Source organism: Sander lucioperca, chromosome 20, assembly GCF_008315115.2.
Source record: "Sander lucioperca isolate FBNREF2018 chromosome 20, SLUC_FBN_1.2, whole genome shotgun sequence".
NCBI lineage: Eukaryota > Metazoa > Chordata > Actinopteri > Perciformes > Percidae > Sander > Sander lucioperca.
Genome location: NC_050192.1, coordinates 20,229,151 through 20,250,375, shown reverse-complemented (window position 1 = coordinate 20,250,375; position 21,225 = coordinate 20,229,151). Strand labels below are relative to the sequence as shown.

Below are 21,225 nucleotides of genomic sequence, written 5' to 3'. Positions count from 1 at the left end.
CAAACAACATCATCACATTTCTACCAGAGTGCTGTGGACAAGGCCTTACAGAGTCCAAATGGACATCTGGATTTGTTCCTCCGATTCCTCCTGGGTCTTTCACTGCAGACCAATCAGAATCTCCTACGAGGTCTGATGCCACAGACAGGAAGTAACTCAGAGACCAATCAGGAAACAGTGAAGTACATCAAGAAGAAGATCAGTGAGAATCTGTCTGCAGAGAGAAGCATCAATCTGTTCCACTGTCTGAATGAACTGAATGATCGTTCTCTAGTGGAGGAGATCCAATGGTCCCTGAGATCAGGACGTCTCTCCACAGACAAACTGTCTCCTGCTCAGTGGTCAGCTCTGGTCTTCATCTTACTGTCATCAGAAGAAGATCTGGACGTGTTTGACCTGAAGAAATACTCTGCTTCAGAGCAGGCTCTTCTGAGGCTGCTGCCAGTGGTCAAAGCCTCCAAAAAAGCTCTGTAAGTGTGATTTATTCATCATTAAATACTCTAAATACTACATACATACTACATTAAATACTATCTTTCAACAGGAGAGAAAAATAAATATCCTGTTTCCTTCCTGTCGTCTCTCCAGACTGAGTGGCTGTAATCTGTCAGAGAGAAGCTGTGAAGCTCTGTCCTCTGTTCTCAGCTCCCAGTCCTCTAGTCTGAGAGAGCTGGACCTGAGTAACAACAACCTGCAGGATTCAGGAGGGAATCTGATCTCTGTTGGACTGAAGAGTCCACACTGCACACTGGAGACTCTCAAGTCAGATCAAGAACAATAATCTTTGAAAACACAGTATTGAAAATATACTTTGGAAAAATTCAAAACATGTGAATGTTTCCAAAGTATTTTATTCTGATTTAGAATCACTTCATAAAGAATGAAATATGAACTGTGGCTGAGATCGAAAAATAATTTATAATTTGCTATCATGTGACTTTGTTTATTCCTGATAATATGATATATATATGATATACAACAAGTATATCCAACCAGACAATCTGATTGGTCAACTACACATTTAGAACATATTCAAATCAGCATGACAGCACACCCAGAGCCATTTGAGCATCACATAAAATATTACTCCACCATTTCCATGGCAACATTGTAACTTCCAGGGTTGAATCCAAAAAACAGTGTTAGCCTACAATATTGATACAATGGATCGTTTTGTTGTTAATTTTGATTTATATGGAGGACTTAGTTTTGATGAATGGTTGGAAGAGGATGAGAAGTGAATCATTGGATGAAACAACATTTTTACACTCTGGAGTTAACTGTTACTGGAATAGTTTGGATCACATCAGCTGTTTGGATCACATCAGCTGTTTGTATCACGTTAGTTGTGACACTTCAATAATGAAGTTCATGGACGTAAAATGGCAAAAGACTTAAACTCACTAGAGTGTGAAACTGAGAAAAATGACTTTAAAGTTTCTGTTTTGTCCAGACAAAAGTATTATATGTAGGACTCCCAAAATTTGACAACTAGTTGCTATAAAAGAAAAAAATCTTGAGCATCAATCTTGTTTGGCAGTTACTGTACTCTGCCTTTGTATCATGTGCCAAAAACAAGGAGTCATGCAAAGGTAAAAGGCAGTAACTGACATATAATCAATATTTGCTTGCTGTTCACCATACTTGCATTCATTATAAGAACACCTAACCAAGGTATAGTCATCATGGTATTTGTTTTAAATTATATAGAAGACCTTTGGTTGTTCCTATTTAGTGCTATAATGATCAGGATAGTGTGGCAACACTAACACAGTTGAACAGTATGACAGATAAGTTACTTTGCAGTACAGTATACAGTATGAATAAATACAAGAAATATTTTCTCAATAAAGATAATTTAATTATAATTGAATACAAAGGTATATTTATTGTTTAACAATAAATATATTATGTTTAACACTTTTGCAAGGCACTATCTATGTCATATTCTCATTAGGGGCTGAACCCCCCTAAAGGTCTGATCCTAGAATCGCCCCTGGTTAAGGGTTAAGGGCCACCAAACTGCTCAAGATGCACAGTCAACAAACTCGACTTTGGTTACTACTTTTTAATTCTGAGCTAACATTTAGGTTAGCCTACTTTGTACGGCCGTTAGCAATAACTAGTTTAAATTTAGCTAGCTCCGGGCTGTCACTGACACTGATAGATCTGAACCATCACCAATTTATTTCAAAGATATGACAATTAAAAGCGGCAAACTTTGACAGTATGACAAAGCCAGAGTACAGTAACATCATGGCGGCACAGTAACATATCTCTTGATGCCTGGCTAAACAAAGTCAGAACAGCTTAACTCAACTTCAGCGTGCCGGAACAAAGGCAAAGAGCCGTAACAGCTGTTATGGCGTTCTGCTGTGGTTTCTCATATGGTTTTGGATGCTACGGTTGTCATAGCCCTTTATTTTCTCGTTAAAACAATCAAATTGACTCACAACATGTATTCACATGATAAAGGAGGTCTCAAATACCCCAAAAGTGACATTAACTCATTTTTACCTAAACATGATGTTACAGCGTTTTGCCTTTGTAGGGCAGAAAAGTCCAGACTCAACATTTAAACATGAATGTTATCTGTCTTGTTTCCTTCCTGTTGTCTCTCCAGACTGAGTGGCTGTAACCTGTCAGAGAGAAGCTGTGAAGCTCTGTCCTCAGTTCTCAGCTCCCAGTCCTCTAGTCTGAGAGAGCTGGACCTGAGTAACAACCACTTGCAGGATTCAGGAGGGAAGCTGATGTCTGTTGGACTGAAGAGTCCACACTGCACATTGGAGACTCTCAGGTCAGGATTTATTAACCCATTTAACTGATGACAATTAAAAAATCTGACTAACTTTGGTTGATTAACAGCTAACATGTAGCTTTGTGTCTGTTGATACGAGAAACTTGGACAGTAGTTATTAGACTCAGAATTAGTTTCCATGAACATTTTTCATCATTTGCCTTTGATGTTGAATAATTAAATACCACAGATGATTTTAAAGTTTTATTATTAATCCGGACCAAAATGTAACTGGACAACAAACGAAAGACAAACACATGGCTCCACATTGTTGACAGAGGTTTTCTGTGTGTTGTGTGTGTTTGCAGTCTGTCAGGCTGTCTGATCTCAGAGGAAGGCTGTTCTTCTCTGGTCTCAGCTCTGAGCTCCAATCCCTCCCATCTGAGAGAGCTGGACCTGAGCTACAATCATCCAGGAGACTCAGTAGTGAGGCTACTGTCAGCGGGACTGGAGGATCCTCTCTGGAGACTGGTCACTCTCAGGTACAAAGGAGAACATCTCCAGGAACTAAAATGATAACTCCCTTTTGTTAATTGATGCAGTTTGGACACATTGGTTTTAAGAATTTTCCCTCTTTCCCGGGATCACATCAGTTTCATCTCGACAGAAAGGTCCAGGACAGGTTTAGTCTAGCTTAGCACAAAGCAATGTGCTGTCTATGCTGTGAGAAGAGTGTGTGGATGAAGCATTAATTTACTCTTTCGGCAGAATAGTTAGCTATAGGTTTAAAATGTCAGATGCCAGTCCTCCATGGCTCATGTGATCGATCAGAGACGTACACTGACGTCTGGACCAATTATTTCTCTAAGCTCCTCTTGTGCTGGGAGAGTACCGATTCTAAGTTCAAAAAGTCCCTCAAAACGCTCTTTCTTGTGGCTGTGGTGCAAACACAATACAGTATATGTGTTTGTGAGAGTGATGTTTCTCTACAGAGAAAGGTCCACTATTGCACCTAATGCTTTCTCTTGGGGGAAATGTTGGGTCTCTGTAAATGATAGTGTGGCACCGGCAGCCATAATCCTGTTTGCACTGTGTGTATTTTTTTTTTTCTATGAGACACTCCTCTAATAACAATGTGAAAATGCACACATAGTCTGTTCTACTCTCTGCTATGTTCAGTTATATTTACCTCATTATTAGGGCCCGAGCATGAAAGTGCAAGGCCCCAACGGTGCCTTTGCGCTCAAAGTGCGAGGAATCTATTGTTTTTGTAAGGATTATTATTATTCTGCGACGTCACTTGCGTTTTTGAGGGGTTGAGCATGTTGGAAATCTCACAAAAATGTGTACACATGTCAGACCTGGCGGAAACTACAAAGTTGTGTAGTGAATGGGCTCAGGCGTTGTCAGGGGACTCCATAGCGCCCCCTAACAAGCGCCATGATTTGGAAAAAAAATGAGAAGTTAATATACCAAATTTTGAAAGGACATGGGTTTCATCTTGAAGTCCATGGAGAATTTTTTTTTCGAAATTTTTCACTTGACAGGAAGTCAGCCATCTTGGTTTTAGTGCGAAAATGTTCAATTTAAGACTTAATTTGTTTGAGGACTTTAGGATGCACGAAAACTCTCAAAATTGTGCAGCTATGTGCAGAATAGTAAATTCTTTGATCTGAGTTCACATTTAGCCTTGATAATGGTATGGTTGCTCTATAGCGCCCATTAATTGGTTTTAGTCCTTGGGCACATTTTTGATGTCCTCAATATATAAAAAAAATATATAAAAATTTGCCCCCACATAAACACCTGGGAGGGGGGTTGGAGTAGGGGGGGTTGGAGTAGCAGGGCCACGCGGTCGACTAACCACGCAAGGTTCAAGATGGCGGTCGGAGGGACCGCCGGCTTGTAGGCTCTTTGTAGTTTGTTACAAAGACCCAAAATGGCTACTCCCAACGCTGAAGTAGCGGGGAACCCCGCGAAACTTCAACATGTTTTACAGACAAAGAGGGGATATACCCCAGAGTGTTATTCTGGCGCCAAAATGGCGATTGAAACTCTGTTACGTCTCACGCGTCTCTGGTATCGGCTGAGACCAGCTGTTAACACGGGGCGTGTGTGTGTGTGTGTGTGTAGGAGGAAAAGAGAGAGAGAAAAGGAGGGAAAACACGATTGATGGAAAGAAACACTTAAAACCTTGATCTCTGTGGTGGTAAAATTAACAGCTCTTTATTTACTCGAGATTCTAACTTAACGTGGCGTTACAGCAGAATCTGAGGTTTGTTTAACGGTAGAGTGTTTATTCTCCGCTACTCTCTGCGAGCAAGCAGCTGACTCCGCGGTGCGATAATCCCACGCTCTGTCCCTCCACAGGTATATGATATAATGTCTTTATATCATATCGCCATGGTGGGGTGACAAAAGCAGGATTATGGCTTCGCTTGTGCAGTAATTATCCCTCATCGGCAGGAGTTATCCGTTACAGTTCAACACAACTTTCAACAATATCTTGATCAGGGACACAGCGGTCCGATCACATATTAATGGCAAACAAATAGTAGCAATAACTTTTACTCATTAATAAAACACACTAGTTCTAAAGTCTGCCCAGAACTATGAAAGCCGCTTACTTTTTGGTGTGCAGTCCATTAGTTTGTCCGCCGGATTTTCCCCGGTGAACAGAACTGAGTTAACCTCTTGCCAGAGATTAACGACCCGTACCGTCCAGTTGTGCGAATGATATGATGATTCTCGAACAGTGCTGAACAACGTGTCTTATACGGCAACGGATTACCACAAAGAGCAGCGAGTGGTGATTGCCGGCGGCTTTTATTTTTATAAAATTTTATTTTTGGTGCGTTCAAGGAGCCACAGCCAATCAGAAATCCTGGCCTCGCCAAAGGTGTGAAAACTTGTTGTTGCAGTTCTTAGGCCCTCCACCAGTCTGCCCTTTCTCCTCGTGTTTAAAGGTAAATTCGCCATTTTGGAGGATTCTTTTGTTTAGGAGTATGGGGTTCTAGGCTGGTAACTTCCCTACAGGCAGCTCTTTGGCCTCAGGGGAAGCTTCAGGCATTTTGAAGTTTCTCTGTCTCACAGAATAGTCTCACCAAAACAAGGTTAGGTTCCAACATCATTATGTACAAAATGGATAAATTTAGTCTATGAAAAAGACATAATTTTATGGACGGTAAACACATCAAATGTAACAATAGCCTAAACAGTAAAAGGTTAGATCCCAGGGAAGAAGTTCCCATACTACCTTTAAAGTCCAGCTGTTTCTCCAGTTGTTAAGTCAAGGCGACGTCATAAACTTTGTAAAGCGTCTAATTCATGAATTCATAAATGTCCAAACATAATAGGCAGACGCTGTTATTTTTACTCTATAACATATCTCATTAATTTCCCTCTGTAGGGCTTTTATTTTCATGCAGGTTTGGTTAAATAACACAGCGTTCATATGGCCTTTAGATCAGTTTATCAGGAACTAGAGACGGACATCTCCATCCTATAAAACTACAATCAACTATCATGATATAACGTACACTAGGAACTGAAGAGGTTCCAGAACCAAATAAATGTGGTTGTGGAACCTCAGGCACTCAGGCCCTCTGATTCTGACTCCAATTGCCTTATACTTTAAACTATCCCTCTTCAGCGTATTCTTTTGATGCTCCCTCCACCGATGGACTAAAATAAATCACTGAGGCGATAGAATAAAGTTAACACTTTTAGTAACAGTATTATAAGTTTACAGAACACATGCGGGCTCAAAACTGAGACTAAGTATCCCTGGCATTCAGACACAAGTACAGGACACGAAGCCTCCAAGATTCTGAGCCCTGATTCTACCTCGCCCTCTCTATTTTATCCACCTCTCCGGGCCGGGCGCTGTCATCTTCTGTCCCAGGCAGGATGTCTGTTTTCAATCCAGATGAGGGTGAAACAGAACCCCATTTGTCTTGTCTTCCCACTTTCCTCTTCATGACCTTTACACCGGGCGCCTAAACACACGCACATCCCTACCAGCTGTTTCCTGTCATTAATGTGCTTCCTCTAGAAAATTGTCTCTTAGGGCGTTTTCACACCTGAAAGTCCGGACCAAGGTTCATGTTTTTGTTACATTGTGTACATTTGATCCGGTAAGTTTTGGTTTCACACTGCAGTTATGCAAGCGCACTAAAGATCTCTACGTGACAAAACAACGTCCTGCCATCATTACATACGTGAGCTGCGTCTCCAGATACTTATAATTGATTGGTTTGTAGACGGGCTTCCCCGTCATCTCGCCTCCTGTCTCGGTGTCGGAGTTTTTTCAACTGACTGCTGCTCTGCCCTACTGACTGCTGCTCTCCCCTACTACCACGGCTCTTTTTGTTTTGTTGTGATGTTGAGAAGCAAGACACGGGAACTTTCTTTCTGGAGCATTTATTCAGAGACTAAGGGAAACCTACACTGTACATTTACTACCACTTAACAAGTAAACTACTGATATATTCTCTGCTCTGATAGCCGACAGCTGTCTGCTCTGAGTGCATTCACCATCACACACTCTCTCTCATGTACAGGCTAAGCACCGAGCTATTCCCTGGTCTTGTAATACAAGGAGATCCTGCCAGAGCTTCTTGTATTTGGTCCGAAAGTCCGAACCATCCCAAAAATGCTTTCACACTATAAACGAACCGGACCATGGTTCAGTTTGGTCCGGACTGAGACCTCCTCTTTTTATCAGACCAACATTTGGTCTTTTGAGCCGGACCGTGGTCCGGGGGAGGTTTCACACCTGTAATTTTGGTTCGGATCAAACTGAAAAGTCCAAAAGTCCGGACCAAATGAGATATGTGTGAAAACGCCCTTAGTATCACACAACGTGCAATAGGCACAGCATCATGGTAAACTTAACATACTATAACTTCAATATATGTCACATCTAGGTAAAATACACGTCTAAAAATAGAAATATCTCTACAGAACACACTCTCATACACATCAAATAGCCTATTATAAGAACAGCTGATTTCTGGAGCAGTAAACCGCTTTAGAGGAGGACGGTTGTTGTGATTACTATGAAATAAAATCCTGACTCAGACCTCCTCTCTGGAAAGTGTCCTGAGATAACTTCTGTTATGATTGGACACTTTAAAGGAAATTAAAGTGAATTAAATATTTTAATTGACAGCCGAAATATGAATATAAAATGAGTAAATTCCAACCGTACATTTGATCAGAATGAAGCTGTTTGTGTGAGAGTGATGTAATGCCCCCCCCCCCCCCTCCTTTCAGGGTGGAGCCTGCTGGAGTCAGATGGTTGACACCAGGTCTGAGGAAGTGTAAGTGTGTTTATAATTTCATTCATCAAACTGTGACATCACTCATCCAACCCTCTGATGTCATCATCTACGTGCTGATTGGTTAATAACTGCAGCTGTGTTGTGTCTCCTTCTCTCCGTCAGATTCCTGTGAACTCACACTGGACACAAACACAGTGAACAGAAAACTCAAACTGTCTGACAACAACAGGAAGGTGACACGTGTGGAGGAGGATCAGCCATATCCTGATCATCCAGAGAGGTTTGACTCCTGGTCTCAGCTGCTGTGTAGAGATGGTCTGACTGGTCGCTGTTACTGGGAGGTTGAGAGGAGAGGAGGGGTTTTTATATCAGTGAGTTACAGAGAAATCAGCAGGAGAGGAAACAGTAGAGACTGTTTGTTTGGAGGTAATGATCAGTCCTGGAGTCTGATCTGCTCTGATGGTGGTTACTATGTCTGTCACAATAAGAGAGGAACATCCATCTCCTCCTCCTCTGTCTCTGATAGAGTAGCAGTGTATGTGGACTGTCCTGCTGGCTCTCTGTCCTTCTACACAGTCTCCTCTGACTCACTGATCCACCTCTACACCTTCAACACCACATTCACTCAGCCTCTTTATCCTGGGTTTATGCTCTGGTCTTCTGGTTCCTCAGTGTCTCTGTGTTCTGTGTAGGACGGAGAGTCTCCTCCTGTTTATCACTGCTGATCAGTTGAGTCTGTACAGGATCACACTTACAGAAATATTGTTATAAACTAATGAATGAACTTTGTATAAAATAATTCAGAATGATTGAACAGATTCCTCATGAATATTGTAAACTTCTTCCACTTCCAGTCCTTTAAAGATGGAAGCTGTGATCATTAAACTGTAGAAATGCCGTTGACTTGTGTCATGTTTTGTTTTGAGTTCTGTCTCTTTTCACGATAAAAGCATAAAGATACTGTGAGTGTTTATGGTCTTTCTGTTTAACTTTTATACACGATAAGATGTCTCGGTGTCCCAGACGTCTTCCAGGTCCAGCTGCAGCGTGAGAAACCCTCCAATCAGAGAAGTCAAGTACGTAAGTCTTTCACTTTTTCGTTTTCATATTGTGTTGAGTTCAGAGAGCAGAGAGTCTGTCTGTTTTCTCTCCACATTAGTTATCTCCTCAGCCAGCTGCTGTAATTTCACACCATGCTATTAGTACTTTTACTGCAGTAACATGTCATCAATGTGACAGAAAAGCTGTTTCATTGTGTCTGTTGGAGGTTTGATTCACTCCCACATTAATATGTTTGTGTTTAAGACTTGTGTGTGTCTGGTGTGTTTGTGTTGAAGACTTCACTGTTGGTATCAGTGAGGAAAGAAGACAGAGGGGAAGGGGGGTGGATTTCATATTTTAGGAAATACGTTCAGCTTAGAGACACTGAGTAGTCAGTGTCTACAGTCATTAAATCTTTCAGTCAGTAACGGCGCATCGACAGCAGTCCAATGTCATTTTATTGTGAAAATCTGCTCCTGTTGCAGCCCTTCCTGCTTCCTGACAGGTGGAGCTGGGACTCATTCCAGGGAACAGCTCACCTGTGTCAGAGTTTTCTCTCCAGGCGGAGAGTTACCCTCTTCTTCATCAACTCTTCTTCATCAACTCTTTGGACTGTTTGAAGAAACTGTAAGTTGCTGTTTGATACTTTAACAACATGTTGGTCTTTGGTCTCTTCAGGGTTAGTTTCTGGCTCTGTAATGTTAAATATAATGTTTCTACTTCACTTATTTCCTGAGAAAGTGTGGACGACTCTTGTGTTGAAAGAGAAATCTACATGTTGGTGATTTACTGGAATCAAACAGCTGATCTTTATTTCCTTTCTCCAGCTGTCAGAGTAAAGTGAGACACAACACAACTCTAATGTTTTTGCTAAAAGGTTCAAGGTTCAGCTTTATTGTCATTATACAACACAATTGTCCAATCATTAACAGCTGGCTCTGATGAAGTTAAGTTACCAACCGGGCTGCCTCTGTGGAGTTTGTGCTAAAATATCGTGAAAAAAAGGCAAATATTTTCAAAAAATATTCCAAAAAGGTGACGAAAACTCTGAAAAAGCAACAAAAACATAGAAAAAAAGCAGCAGAAATGTCTGAAAACGTGACAAAAACCTTAAAAAAAGGAACAAAAACTTCTAAAAAGCCCCCCCATAAATCCTGCCTATGTGTACATAGTTTTCTCTCTACGTTAGTTATCTGGGCATTAGGGCTCAACGATGTAGGGAAAAAATCTGATTGTGATTTTTCTGCCAGATATTGTGATTTAGATTCACAAATAATAATAAAAAAAAAAAAAGTTTAGTTAAAGTTCAATACTGACTGTGTAACAGATGAGACACACTGTCAAAAGGACTCTATACTCTTGGATATGAACTAGCAGCAATAGGTGTTTTTCTTTTAATAAGCGTGGAACATTGAACAGTCCAAAATGACTATGAGCTGTAAGAGTCTTGTAATCTGCCAATAGAGACATAAGAAATGGGCGCACAGACCACAAATAGTGAAAAAGTGCCTGCCTCAACTGTTCCACATTGTCTTTTGCACCAAATTGTAACTATTTTAGACATTAAAAAAGTTAATCTGAGACACTTTAGGTGTCTGTAGTGTACAGTGAGGCCAGTTTTTTGTCATCTTAACTGCTGTTTTTGATCTATTTTGTAAACATCGTGTCATAATTTATTCATGTCACCTTTTGAAAAATGTGTAGCCATCTTAAATTGTTGTGCTAGGAATTTGGATTGTATTTCTTCTGAAAGGTTTAAGGTTCAAGGTTCGGCTTTATTATCATTATACAACATAATTGTCCAATGAAATGCAATCGTCATTTACAGCTGGCTCTGAAGTTAAGTTACCAACCGGGCTGCCTCTGTGGACTGAAAAAAAGTCAAAGTTTCAAAAGACATTCCAAAAAGGCGACGAAAACAGAAGAAAAGCAGCAAAAATGTCTGAAAACGTGACAAAAACCTTAAAAATAAGGAACAAAAAATTCCAAAAAAAACCCCCATAAATCCTTAAATCCATTAGGGCTCAACGATGTGGGGAAAAACTCTAATTGTGATTTTTCTGCCAGATCTTGTGATTTCGATTCTTGAATAAAAAAAAAGGTTTAGTTAAAGTTGAATATTCACTGTGTAGGAGAAAATATGTCGTGGAGCATTATAACGTGAGACACACTGTCAAAATGACTCTATATTCTTATGCAAGGATGAGAACATAGATATGAACTAGCAGTAATAAGTGTTTTTCTTTTAATAAGCGTGGAACATTGAACAGTCTGGCTCTGTAATGTTATTATTATTTCCTGAGAAAGTTTGGATGACTCTTGTGTTGAAGATTAATCTCCATGTTGTAGCAGAACTACAATAGAGGAGGTTTTAAATACTTTGCTAGAGGGCTATTGCACTAAACCAGGATAAGGGATTAAGCCGGGATATTAGTTATCCTGAATGAATTTAGCCTTGACTTGGTTGCACAAAAGCAGAGGCACCTAAGTTACCATGGAGATTTATTCTATGCAGCTAGCATGCTCCTAACCAGGCTAACAGCCAGAATTTATTAATCCTGGAGCCTTTTCTGTTCACTCAGCAGTGGTTTTACCTTATTATTATCACCCTGCATTAAAATACAACAGGTACATGTTCTTGTTCATTAAAGCACTGTTATTATTTAAAGTTGTGACCATCATTATTATTATTAGAAGTTTGGTGAATATATTACGACAGTTGTTGAGATAATTCGAAAAGGCTGATACAGTTGCAAAAGTGTTTTAATTAAAGTCAGCGATGAAAGATAATGAGACAACAAGACTCAGCTCTTTTATTCTCTAAGTCAACTAATATGGGACTACGTCACTGTGAGCTGGCACTCCTCCAACAGGAACTACTGTGGCTTCTTTATGATGCAACTTTGTTCAAATTCAATAACATTTTATTTGTAGTGTCCAATCCTAATCAGGACACTCTACAAATAGAGTAGGTGTAGACCACACTCTCAGCAATCATTTGGTGCGACAGTGGCGAGAAAAAAACTTCTGACGTCTAAATTCCTGCTTTCAGATATGTTAGTATGCACAAATTTAAGTTACAAAATGTTGTAGGTTTGCACAGAATGAAGCCTTAGCTCGACGCTCTTCTATATCTCCTCGTCTTATGGTGCGTTCATGCCACCTGGGAATAAAAAGGATCGCCCCCGTGATTATGTTGTTTTTCCGACTGACAGCGTTCACATGGTCAGGATGCGTGTTCTTCTTCTGTTATATTGGCGTTTGGCTTAACAACTTGTTGCATGACTGCCACCAACTGTTGGCCGTAGCCTAGAGCATCAGGTGGTGAAAACATGGAGGCCACAATAACAAAGATTTGCTGCTGTTTTCTTATGCGAGCATACAAACAGCACATGGACAGGTGTTTGTTTGTGTTATCTGCAGGACAACGAACGGGAAAGGACACGGATAATGTGTTGTTTTTTTATACATAGGCATATTTATGAATAATTTGAAACATGTTATGTCTGTATGTTTCTCAGCAGAGGCGTTTGTCCACAATAAACAGTTTATTGTCATTGAAATATTTTCAGTGAACCAAAGTCGCCTCCATCAAACGTCAGTTGTCAACAACGCGTCACCAACTGGGAAACTCTGTTAGCAAAATCTGGCCCCAGTTTCCCACCTCTGATTCCCACAGGAAGTGACGTCAATGATGACGTTTTCACTCGGAAAAATGTTTTTCCAATGTCCGTGAACGCACGGTTAATCCACATTAAAAAATCCACAGGATCACACGGTAAAAGTTTAACTATTTACTTTTACACAAGAAAAAATAGACCACTGAACTACATTCAGAAACAGCTTCTCTGAGCTGGTGAGTGGTGTCATGGCGCCCTCTAGTGACATCAGCAGGAACTACAAGCAGAGCGCCACTAAACATTCACACATTAAAACATGTTTACAGCTTTTATTAGTTTCATTTCTATGTTTTTATCTTACACACTCACCTCACTTTTTAAATTACATTGTATGTATTTATTTTGTAATACTTAATCAATAAACACTTTTTTTTTTTTTTTTTAATACAATGTATCATTTACTTTAGTATATATTTGTAAAAATGACATACCCTCATTTAGTGTATGTGTTATGTGAGTATAAAGGCGCGAGATGATCCGTTGGTACAGTGAATATAAACTTTAATTATTATAATTTTAGGAGGGCTGAGATGAAATTTAGGGGCGTTTGAGGGTCTAAAATCGCCCATGCCCTTAACCCTTAAATTTGATTGACCAGCTTGGTCACAAGGTGCTGCTCTTTTAACGGATAAGTAATTTGTAAACATGGGCTTTTTTTTCTCCAGTATGGAGGATATGGTTAAACGTCCTTCCTCAGGTGATTTGTTAGGTCCCTATGCAAAATATAAAATTAACTAAGCATCAATTAAGAAATTTAAATATAAATGAATGTAACTTCACACACACAACTGTAAGACCAGCACGCCCATGGAAGTAAAGATGGGCGCAGGTGCATTTGCTATTTATAAACGATGTGGGCACTGGACAGGAAACTTAAATAGTCAATGCAAAGCACCTCGTGAATGCTGATCAGTATATGAATGACACTGGCAGTTGTTACACCGAATCATGATTACTGGCAGAGAGAAAGCAAAAAACTTCTCAGACGATCAGGAATTGCTGCAAATTGAATTATAATTTCGGCCTGTTCTTGCACAGTGTAGGGAAACCCGATCTATAAATACATGTATTAATAAAACGTCCAAAACGGCAGGCATTATGGCACTCGGGGACAGCTTCGATATACCAGACGTATATAATACATGAGTATATGATTCTTCCATTGGCGTAGGCCTCCTGCAGGACCAGCAGTGCCATCATGCAGCATTATGCACGGGTTCACCGCAATATTTATATGTTTACAACAATTTGTGATTGTTAACACCTTGCCAACACAGCATCAACTGGTGGTATAAGTGTAATAGGCAAACACACTTTTCTTCATGCAGGTTTTGTCACAAACAGTATTAAAGTTCAGACTGATAACGAAGACATTAACTGTAACTATTGTGCGAGAGCTTAACAGCTGTATTTCCAGACTTTGACATTTGATGATATATGCACAGTATTGAAGACAGATATTTAGTTATTTACACTGTGTTCTGCAGTTATCTAATGCTAGGGTATTTGTATATTTGTATATGATGCTATCCTGTATTCCGTGCAGTCGGGCCATCTCCTCCTCCCGCGCTCTGTAGCGGACAATGTGACGGCGAGACAGCACCGATTTAAACATTAAGAACAAATTTGTATTTAAGATTTGAGTTGGAAGTGTTTATGGAACAATTATCACTCAGTACAAGCGCAAATAACACTGCTGGATTTAATCTTCATGATAACGTGGATCATATGGAGTGAAAAAATGTGCATGAGGCATCAATACTTGAAAATATTATGAGTAATCATTATTCCCATTTACTTTCTGCAGTCTGACTTCAGTTCACCACCTCACCATCTGCATCGCCAATTCCTATTTTGTCTCCAAAATCTGCGTACGCATGGGTCAAAGTTTGCATGGAGGACCGCACATTCTCCTGTCAAGTTTGTTTTTTTATAAATCACAACCTTTGCGTGGGAAGTGCCGTACGTACATTTTCAGCCCCATTTTGTGCGTACGCCACGTTTATAAATGAGACCAAAGGTCTTCTATGTAATTTAAAACAAATACCATGATGACTTAACCTTGGTTAGGTGTTCTTATAATGGATGTAAATATGGTGAACAGCTGCCTGGGGTTACTGCCTTTTGCCTTTGCACACGACTCCTTATTTTTGGCACATGATACAAAGGCAGAGTACAGTAACTGCCAAACAAGGGTCAAAGGTCAATTTTGAGCTCAAGATTTTTTGCATACAAACATGTCTTCATTATAGCAACTAGTTGTCACATTTTGGGAGTCCTACCTATAATACTTTTGTCTGGACAAAACAGTTTCACACTCTAGCCAGTTAAGGTCTTTTGCCTTTGCAGGGCAGAGTAGAACTACAGCAGCTGATGATGCATTCAACTGACAGTGATGTGAAAGAGACAAGAAGAGCCAATGAGAAATGATGATGTGTTTCCTCTGCAGATGAAAGGCTGAGTTCAGCAGCATGGATCAGTGTGAGGACAGAGAAACCACTGGGGAACAGTACCACCAGACCAAAGCTCAGAGGTGAGAGGACCATCTCTAAAGGGCCGTCCACACCAAGAACGATAACCATAACTATAAATATATAGTTTTAAAAATCATTCTAACGCCAGTGGATGGTGGAGTCCACACCACAACTATACCGACGACAGTTGAGAACGATATCAGTGGGATCACTTTTAGAGCCATTTGATAAACGATAGAAACACTGACAGCCAATCAGAATCCATTTGAGTTTACAACCAGACACGACGGAGAGAGATGTGTTTCACACAGGTGGTTAGTGGCGTGACTTTTCCCCTCGGTGGGGCTACGATCCTTTAGCTCTGTGTATTTTTGTATCTTTAAACATCAGTACTTTCTCCACAGAGAGTGAATCTTGTGTGTTAGATGTGATTATCATACTGTCTGTGTTTTTGTTCCGGTGCTCTGCACAGATCTGACCCCGCCCACTTTGACCCCCGGCTCTTTGGAGCACTGTTTCCTGGAGAAGGCAGTGGTGTCGGTACCCCAGGAGGCTGTGGGTCAGACTTTTTGTGTTCACAAAATGTACCCAAATTCACTAAAATGTAGAATAATACTAAAGACATTCCTGTAATCGTACTTTGCAATGTCTGCTGTGATGTATTATTATCAGCTGGAGCGTGCAGCGTGTGTGACGTCGCTGTTTTCAGAATGTTAACGTTCAGCAGTGTGGACGCTAACATCGTTATAGTTCTAGTTATGGTTATAGTTATCGTTCTTGGTGTGGACGGCCCTTAATTGTCCAGTACTCAGAATACTTACACCAACATTATTCACACCCAAACCTCTGGCTGTGTTGTGTTCATAACAAACTGATTTTATCAGTATCCATCAGAGACCAGACTCTCCTGAACCAGAACCCAGCTGTGTGTCCTTCAAGAGTGACCGGTCTAAGGATTGGCCTCTAGCTTTCAAAGATGGACTTCACTCTGTTGATCAAAGGTGAGGATTTAAAACACATCTTCTTAACTTAATGTTTTCAGCGTGTAGTTTGCTAGTTTGAAGTTTGTTGTTGTTGTTGTTGTTTCCCGAAGCAAAAGGAGCTTTGGAAGGTAAGGGACATCTGGCAGATTTCCGTCAATCCAGATTATCCTCCAGTAAATTTAGAAGAAGAGGAGAATTATGAAACACAGGACGTGATGGTAAACGGTCCGTTGTGCCAATGGATGATATGCACATGAGGCTTGCCTTGATGTTGAGAGTGGCGTGAGAGCTGTATCTTATACGTGGGAAGATGTAAATTTCGGGACACATCATCAGTAATGTACCTTTGAATCAGGGGGTGTTTCGGCCTTTCAACACTAGATACCCTCATCAAAGGTGGCCAGCTACAGGGTGATCAAACCTGAGATTGTGTCCCATGCCCAATCATGAGAATTGCCTGGTTGTTTAAATGGCGCAGCCCATGGGACTATGCAAGGCAGGGGGCGTCCTCTTCCCTGAGTCGAGCCTAGAGCTGACTGCATACCTTATTCACCCTCCTCCTGGAGGGTTGTGACCTGGGTTCTCAAGTGGGATATGGGGTGGGGGGATTAGTGAGCGGGTCATGTTGATGCTCTTTGAGCCCAGCAAGGGTCCTTCCGCTTGATCCATATCCACTGGCGGCTTTTTTCGGCCGCTTCAGAGACTGATCTAATTGTGTGTCGCAGAGCCTGTCCATGGATGCCAAGGTCTTTCAACAGCCTGATGGTGGAAGAAGCCACAAAACCTCTGCATCCCACTTCAACCAGATACAACAATCCTCGTTGTTTAGCGTCTGCTGCCAGTTCTGTGTAGCGCAGTTTCTTGCACTCATGGGCCTCTTCTGTTGAATTCTCCCATGGGACTGTGAGCTCTATGATGTAAACAGACTTCAGTGAAGGGGACCAGAGTACCAAGTCTGGCCTAAGGGTGGTGGCTGCAATCTCAGGTGGAAAGATTAGTTGCGAGCCAATATCGACTAGCATCTTCCAGTCCTGGGCCATGGCTAGCTGTCCAGTATATGGTTTGGTAGGGGGATGGTTTGGCTTTTTTTGTCCCTCTCGGATGAAGGTTGGGGCAGTGATGTAATTGGTTGCTCTCAGGGGCAAAGAGTTGGTGGTATTCCTCTTGCTCTCTGCTGCTGCCAGACTCTTGAGGACCTGGTTGTGCCTCCAGGTGTAGCGGCCTTGTGTGAGGCTGGTCTTACAACCGGACAAGATGTGTTTGAGAGTCACTGGAGTTGGGCAGAGGGCACAGGTTGGGTCCTCACCATACCACTGGTGGAGGTTTTTTGGAGATGGGAGCACATCATAGGTGGCTCTGATGATGAAGCTGATGTTGCTTGCCTCCACTTCCCAGAGCTCCCTCCAGCTGAGCTTTTTCCTCTCCAGGCCTTCCCACCTCATCCATTGTCTCTTCCAGAGACTGCCCTTGCGCTTCTTTCCGCCTCTTTCTGACGGCGCACCTCCTCGACCACCATTTTCCTCCTCCCTGATGTTGAGGCCTTACGCCAAGTTGGCTTACTTGCTGTAAGGCCAAGGCCTCCTCTTCCCAACTGGACGTGCCCTACAATGTCGCTGTGCCTCAAGGCTGACGTAGCATGCTGCACCGCGTCGGATGGTGTCCATTTCCGTCCAGTTAACAGGGATGGAACAGCATTGCTGATGGTCTGATCAAAGTCATCTGGAGTCTTACTTTAGAGCACTTAGCCACAGAGGCTGATGTTAGTCAGACAGCATGGGACGCCGAGCCATTTCTTCACATATGAAGTCAATGACCTATACGGAAGTTCTTTGAACATCTTCTCCACAGTTGTTATTGGGAGATCGTAGATAGTGAGTGGCCACATTACCTGAGGGAGAAGTCCAAATTGCAGGCACCAGAGCTTGAGCTTCCCTGTCTTGTTGATGTTTTCCAGACTGTTGATGTCCTGCCTTACTTGCTGAACTTGGTCTTTGTCCCTGAGGCTTGCGTTGTACCATCTGCCCAGGCTGTTGACAGGTTGTTCAGACACTGTTGGTATTGGGTCATCACCAATACAGAACTTCACGTTTTTAAGCTGTCCCTTGACTATTGAGATGCTTCGTGACTTGTTCAGCTTGATTTTCATCCAGGCCCACTTGATGTTCTCCTGCAGTTTTCCAAGTAGCCGCCTGGTGCATGCTGCAGTAGTGGTCAGAATGGTCATGTTATTCATGTATGCTCGAATTGGTGGAAGGTGGATCCCGTTCTTACTTCGCTCACCCCCCACCACCCATCTTGAGGCCCTGATGATGACCTCCATGGCCATTGTGAAGGCCAGGGGTGAGATTGTACAGCCTGCCATGATGCCTACTTGTACGCGCTGCCATGATGTTGTAAAGTCAGCTGTTGTGAAGCACCGTTGCAGGTCCTCGAAGTAGGCTTTTACTAGACTAGTGATGGATGATGGAATGTGGAAGAAGTTGAAGGATTCCCAGAGAAGGTTATGGGGAACTGATCCAAAGGCATTGGCCAGGTCACGGAAGATGACATGGATGTCTCTTTTGTCTTTCTTCGCTGCTTGGATCTGGTGCTAGATCATACTGGTATGCTCCAAACAACCAGAGAACCCAGGAATGCCAGCCTTCTGTACGGATGTATCAATGTACGTGTTCTTCTCCAGGTAGGTGGACAACCTCTGTGCTATCACGCTGAAAAAGATTTTCCCCTCAACGTTGAAAAGGCAGATTGTCCTGAATTGACTTATGTCTGTCGCATCCTTCTCCTTGGGAATTAGCACCCCTCGAGCCCTTCGCCACATCTTAAGTATTATTCCCTTCTGCCACACTATTCTCATGAGCCTCCAAAGATAGCGTAGAACATCTGGTGCGTTCTTGTAGAGCTTATTACGGTACCCCATTTGGCCCAGGGGCTGATGCTGATCTTGCGCGCTGTATTGTACTCTCTTTCCTTCCATTTTGGAGGGCCAGCCTCCAGGATGAATTCAGGAGGTTGAATAGGTGGGATGTCATGTGGGATAACTATCTGTTCGTGCCTTTTCGTGTCATGGTGGACCTTTCCCAGATGTTCTTCCAGTTCCCGCTTTGGAATTTTCAGGGTTCTGCTTTTTTCCTTATCGAAGAGGTCTTTGACGAACTTGAAGGGGTTTTTATAGAAATGTGTTCTTGTGTGTTCCTTCTTCTTACGAAGTTTCCTCAAGTTCTCTGCTCTCTCTCTCTTTCTTTTTTTACCCTAGGAACACACTCATACACATCAAATAGCCTATTATATATGAACAGCTGATTTCTGGAGCAGTAAACAGCTTTAGAGGAGGACGGTTGTTGTGTGTACTATGAAATAAAATCCTGACTTAGACCTCCTCTATCTGGAAAGTGTCCTGAGATAACTTCTATTATGATGGGACACTTTAAAGGAAATTAAACTATATATTAAAATAAATATTTTAATTGATTGACAGCCCAAATATGAATAATAAAATTAGTAAATTCCAACCCTACATTTGATCAGAACAAAGCTGTGTGTGTGAGAGTGATGTAATGCTCCCTCCTCCTTTCAGGGTGGAGCCTGCTGGAGACAGATGGTTGACACCAGGTCTGAGGAAGTGTAAGTGTGTTTTTATTTTCATTCATCAAACTGTGACATCACTCATTCAACCCTCTGATGTCATCATCAAAGTGCTGATTGGTTAATAACTGCAGCTGTGTTGTGTCTCGTTCTCGCCGTCAGATTCCTGTCAACTCACACTGGACACAAACACAGTGAGCAGAAAACTCAAACTGTCTGACAACAACAGGAAGGTGACACATGTGGAGAAGTATCAGCCATATCCTAAACTTCCAGAGAGGTTTGACCATCCTCAGCTGCTGTGTAGAGATGGTCTGACTGGTCGCTGTTACTGGGAGGTTGAGAGGAGAGGAGAGTTTTTTTTATCAGTGAGTTACAGAGGAATCAGCAGGAAAGGAAACAGTAGAGACTGTTTGTTTGGATATAATGATCAGTCCTGGAGTCTGAGGTGCTCTGATGGTCGTTACTCTGTCTGGCACAATAACAGAGAAACATCCATCTCCTCCTCCTCTGTCTCTGGTAGAGTAGCAGTGTATGTGGACTGTCCTGCTGGCTCTCTGTCCTTCTACACAGTCTCCTCTGACTCACTGATCCACCTCTACACCTTCAACACCACATTCACTCAGCCTCTCTATCCTGGGTTTGGGTTCTGGTCTGGTTCCTCAGTGTCTCTGTGTTCTGTGGAGGACGGAGAGTCTCCTCCTGTTTCTCACTGCTGATCAGTTGAGTCTGTACAGGATCACACTTACAGAAATATGTCAGGTTATTGTTATAAACTAATGAATGAACTTTGTATAAAATAATTCAGAATGATTGAACAGATTCCTCGTGAACATTGTAAACTCCTTCCACTACCAGTCCTTTAAAGATGGAAGCTGTGATCATGAAATTGTAGAAATGCCGTTGACTTGTGTCATGTTTTGTTTTGAGTTCTGTCTCTTTTCACAATAAAAGCATAAAGTTACTGTGTGTTTGGGGTCTTTCTGTTTAACTTTTAAAGTCAGTGAACTCCAGGATGGGGGGGGGGGGGGGGGGGGATTCATCGGGTACTTGTTTGCTGTTCAGGATCTTTTTCTAATCATTTTTGTGTTACGTTTAATAACATCCAAACCATAGACTGTTGATATGAATATAATAGCAATACAGTCTATGATCCAAACACTTTCTTAATGAGATGCTGCGGATGTTTAAAGGTTGATCAGCACAACTACAGGGAGGATGCAGTTGCATTATGGGAAGTGTAGTTTGGCAAAACTTGAATATCTGGATTAGTTAAAAAGAATCTACAACTTCTTATATATTAAATATGTAAAATTAGGAATATTAAAAAATAATTATTTACTTTTAAGATCAGTGAAGTTGGATTACTAAAACAAATTCATTTTTTTTGTTTACATATTTTACTACTTCAGTTATAAATGTATTTGTGTAGTTTTGTATTAT

General features: G+C 41.6%; 1 protein-coding gene across 2 annotated transcripts; it reads left to right on the top strand.

Moving 5' to 3' along the window:
• The first annotated feature begins 9,454 nt into the window (after positions 1-9,454).
• On the top strand, positions 9,455-20,746 carry LOC116060792 (stonustoxin subunit beta-like). Of its 2 annotated transcripts, none has more exons than XR_004895994.1 (5): positions 9,455-9,690; positions 15,193-15,276; positions 16,112-16,218; positions 19,775-19,821; positions 19,945-20,746. XR_004895994.1 is itself a non-coding variant. In XM_031314536.2 (5 exons), the coding sequence occupies exons 2-5, from the start codon at positions 15,215-15,217 to the stop codon at positions 20,499-20,501; spliced, it is 783 nt and encodes a 260-aa protein (XP_031170396.2). In that variant the 5' UTR covers positions 9,455-9,690; positions 15,193-15,214; the 3' UTR covers positions 20,502-20,746. The 2 variants fall into 2 exon arrangements, 1 of the variants encoding a protein (XP_031170396.2); XM_031314536.2 differs by having other exon boundaries at positions 16,102-16,218.
• The last annotated feature ends 479 nt before the right edge of the window (positions 20,747-21,225 follow it).

What these genes read in the sequence shown, in the direction of transcription:
- LOC116060792 (XM_031314536.2), top strand. Translation starts at nt 15,215, where the DNA reads ATGGATCAGTGTGAGGACAGAGAAACCACTGGGGAACAGTACCACCAG. An exon ending in CACCAGACCAAAGCTCAGAG is followed by an intron (nt 15,277 to 16,101) that starts GTGAGAGGACCA and finishes TGATTTTATCAG; the next exon opens with TATCCATCAGAGACCAGACT. An exon ending in CTTCACTCTGTTGATCAAAG is followed by an intron (nt 16,219 to 19,774) that starts GTGAGGATTTAA and finishes TCCTCCTTTCAG; the next exon opens with GGTGGAGCCTGCTGGAGACA.